This window comes from Sardina pilchardus, chromosome 13 (genome assembly GCF_963854185.1).
Source record: "Sardina pilchardus chromosome 13, fSarPil1.1, whole genome shotgun sequence".
Classification (NCBI taxonomy): Eukaryota; Metazoa; Chordata; class Actinopteri; order Clupeiformes; family Clupeidae; genus Sardina; species Sardina pilchardus.
Genome location: NC_085006.1, coordinates 29,784,393 through 29,788,787, shown reverse-complemented (window position 1 = coordinate 29,788,787; position 4,395 = coordinate 29,784,393). Strand labels below are relative to the sequence as shown.

General features: G+C 43.6%; 1 protein-coding gene across 1 annotated transcript; it reads left to right on the top strand.

Annotated features, from left to right (window-relative positions):
• The first annotated feature begins 944 nt into the window (after positions 1-944).
• On the top strand, positions 945-1,865 carry LOC134099241 (succinate receptor 1-like). The gene has a single exon (XM_062552032.1). It carries the CDS (start codon positions 945-947, stop codon positions 1,863-1,865), a length of 921 nt encoding a protein of 306 aa, XP_062408016.1.
• The last annotated feature ends 2,530 nt before the right edge of the window (positions 1,866-4,395 follow it).

Here is a 4,395-nt window from a genome sequence, read left to right as displayed (position 1 = left end):
TTCAGGACTTTCAGGAAAGATTTGGACTTGGACTTGGACTCGACTTGGCTTTGATCATGTGACTTGGACTTGGACTCGACTTGCCCTTCTCTGTCTTTACTTGAGACTTGACTTGGACTTGACTGCTAAGACTTGGCTTACTTATGATTTAACCAAACAGTGACTTGGTCCCACCTTGAAACTGCTGACACTGTCGACTTTCGAGTTGACTGTCCGATGATGCTGTGAAGGTCCTACTGTATGCTGCAACTTCCTCTAGATGTCTACCACATTCTTGCATGTGTTTACAGATAACATTACTGTTCCTTCCCTTGCATCACCAACGACAAGTGCAATGGTAAGATCAGCTTCTCTGATACTAAAGACATGTTTGAAAAAAAAAAAACTAAACAATGCCACACTCACATTCAATGTTGTTTCTTAACAGAACTTGATTTGATTTACAGTATTATTTTCTTAAGCCAGATTTATATGGTAATGATGTGATCATTTGTCATTTTACTTCGGATCTTAACATACTGTACGTTTACAACACAGTCCGAATACCATCAAGAGTTTAAGTCATAACAATGATTGTTTGTTGATGTAAACAAATTGTTTATGTGTAGTTTTCAGGCCAGTATACTGTTTTCACTGTAACTGAAGAGAGGGAATGTCGGCACACCGGAGCTCAGCTCCAAACTTTATAGTTAAAACCAACTACGTTTTGACTACGGTGCAACATATTTTACAGAATATGCTATGGGGTAAATGTCAAAATATTGCATGCAAAAATTGCATGGGGAGTCCCAGAGACAGTAAAGTAGGGTCCAGGGCCTCATTTTGGTGATAACTATTCAGTAAGAAATGGCCAGCATGTGGGGTGTGGCCAGTCCCTATCCAGATACAGATGCTGTTGTTTTTCCTGACAGGCGGCTAACTGTATTAAACTAAACAATGTCCTCATGAGGTACTACCTCTCCCCGATGTACGCCCTGGAGTTTACCTTGGGTTTCCTGGGCAACCTAGTGGTCGTCCTGGGTTACCCGCTGTGCCTGCAGGAGTGGCGGAGTACCAACGTCTACCTGTACAACCTGGCGGTGTCTGACATCATCTGTGTGTGCGCTCTGCCCCGCCTCTCCTACCTGTACGCCAATAACATGGAAGAAACGTCTCCGTTCAACTGTGTGCTCAACCGCTACATCCTCTTCGTCAACATGTACTCCAGCGTCCTCTTCATGGCCCTGGTCAGTCTGGACCGCTACCTGCTGCTCCGTCACCCTGCCCGTGACCACATCCTCCTGACCCCACGTATGGCGATTTGCGCCTCCGTCCTCACCTGGCTCCTCGCCAACCTCGAAATAATCCCTGTGGTCTATTACAATCTTGAGGACAACAACCGCATGAACGGCACCATGTGCCGCGACTTTGCCAGCCTCTCGAGCACCTGGGGCTTCCTCGGGTACAGCTTGGGTCTGACGGTCTTTGCGTACATCCTGCCCCTGGTGGTCCTCTTCTGGAGCACTGAGAAGATCGCCTCCATGCTGAAGATGCAAGTGGAGGCCTTCAAGCAGAGGGAAACCTCATACAGAAGGCCTCTGCGTATAGTGAGGGCAGCGGCATACATGTTCCTGCTCCTCTACTTGCCCTACCACATCATGAGGAACATACGCATCCTCACACGACTGCTGGTTGACAGAGTGTCCACATGCACCATCGTGAAAATCGAGGCGGTGTACATCATAACGAGGCCGATAGCTTATGCGCACAGCGTCATCAACCCCATCTTCTACTTCCTGATGACCGAGCGTTTCCGTGAGCAGCTCCTGGCCAGGGGTCAGCAGCTGAGAAAAAGACTCACTGGCCTCTACTCCAGAACATCATGAATAGACACGTCCTTGGGTTACACAACCTATTGATGCTACTGCAACAACGTCCTTGGGTTACAGACCATATAGATGCTACTGCAATGCTGTCCTTGGGTTACACAACCAATTGATGCTACTGCAATGCCGTTCTTGGGTTACACAACCAATTGATGCTACTGCAATGCCGTCCTTAGGTTACAGACCATATTGATGCTACTGCAGCACCGTTCTTGATTAAATGACTTTATGTTTTGTGTATATATGCCAGTTTTCCATATTTTTAAAACCTGATATTAGAGGTGGACATTATAATGAGATTATACTGTTGTCCCTTTTCTCATTGGGAAGTGTTGGCAGAGATAACATCACAATGTGTTTTGGTAATGTGTCTGTGTGAGGTGATAAAAAAGTTCACTTAGTCATTGCTTTCGTGTGGCTATTGAACTGTTAATCACTGTCAATTTATACAAGATTTTTTGACAGTGTCCTTTGCTCTGAACTTTTGTGTCAAGGGGAGTGGCAACCCTAATATTTTTTTTGTTCAGCTGAAGAAAATGTTGAAACATACAGATGATTTGATCAATACACAGACAAAGAGATTCAAGGGGACCATAGTCATTTGATGATCTCTGACATGTCGTAGAAGACCAGTGTTGAACAGTAGAGTAATGTTGAATAACGTTAGCACTAATAGTTGCTTGCTCATCAATATCCACAATTACATTATTCATCTTGCATGAAGTATATGAGCTATAGTTTCACAGACTAAATCACTAAATGCAATTTACATTTACTTTTCTAAAATAACCTCTTTACGATAAGTAATACTCAATAAAGTTGCGTATGACATCTTGTAGTGTCAGATAGGACATTTTTGGTGCAGCTGTGGACCACAGTTTCATCCTCAATGACATGGGGTGATGACAACCTGAGCTGTATCGCTAAAATAGCCCACCAGAGGCAGCTGAGGAAATTTGGGGTGGCCTGCAAGATGATGCTGCAATTCTATCGTGCCACTATCGAGAGTATTCTCTCCTTCTCTATTACTGTCTGGTGATGGAAATACCACTGACCAGAACAGGCTACAGCTAGACATAATAGTTCACACGGCCAGGAAGATCATATAGGTTGCAAACTCACCCCCTCACAAGACATCTACAAGGCCCACATGCAACAAAAGAGCCTGAAAATGCCGCTGGATGTAACTCACCCTGCCAACCAACTCAGTTAGCATCCTCCCATCAGGTAGAAGGCTTAGGGTCATTAAAACAATTGCCTATGGCAAGTTGCATTGCAAGTTAGCTCTGGGGTAGCAAAGATCAAAGTGTGGCATCTTCAGCTACCGAAGATCACAGTATCCACTTGAAGGCAGAGGACAAAACTTAGTAGTGCAAAATGTCTGCATTTCCAATTTCTTTGTCCCCGCGAGAGTTTAACAGGTGCGATAATTGAAAATCCCCATGTTATTTTCCCATAGAATAAATCTCAAGATACCGGATCTCCTTATTTGGGCAAAGATTTGGGGCTTTTTTTGTAGGTGAACATCAGAGGTCTATTTACGCCTCAGAGTGCTGAGGGTGTTGATCCTGCTATCAAAACATCTTTCCTTCTGAGAAGCGTATCGCCACTTGAGGATGTGGTGAAGAGGCCAAACGTGTGAAGAGGCCAAACGTGTGAAACGTTCCGTCTTATCAGGATGGCCGTCAAAAACCACTGGTCACACAGCACACCAGCACTCCACTGGCCCTCTCACTCTGCTTCCCTACTTTCTTTCTTTCTTTCTTTCTTTCTTTCTTTCTTTCTCATTATTGCTATTCCTCTCATCATTTGTATAATCAAGATGAAACTGAAATTAATGAAAAACTGAAAGCTACTGTGAGTGTATACAAATATTTAAACATAAACCAGAGTCGAGTCAGAGTAGACTGTCACACACTCTCACACTGCCCAAATAAGCTTTGAATGAGAAACACACTCCAAGTCTCTGCTTTTTCTCTTGTCATTCGGGTCTTATTTCATTTGATGGCCATCCACTTCCAAGGACTTGTCTCAAATAAAGGATCGGTGGCCTTGTACAAACTCAAGCCACAGTTGACTTAATCTTTAACATTAAAGATCATGTATAACACACCACGTGTTACGTAATTATATGCATTATTTGTGAATTGCAGTGAGAGCTTTTGTGTCTGTGTGTTTACATGTGATGATGATGGTTTATGACTAAGCATACACTCTCAAAAATGATTCCATTGCATTCAGATTCAGATTCAGATTCAGAAAACTTTGTTAATCCCCGAGGGGCAATTCAGCTTACAGCCAACCCATCCATTAAGGAGTTAAAAGTTGAAAAAAAAAACATACACACACGCTCACATACACACACACACACACACACACACACACACACACACACACACACACACACACACACACTTCATTCACCAGTGACAGAACAGAGCAGCAGGGTGCAAGAACCAGTATTGCTGTATTATGTGTATTCTCTTAACCCTCATGTTGTCCTAAAATCTTACGACGTTCGTTGTCCTTG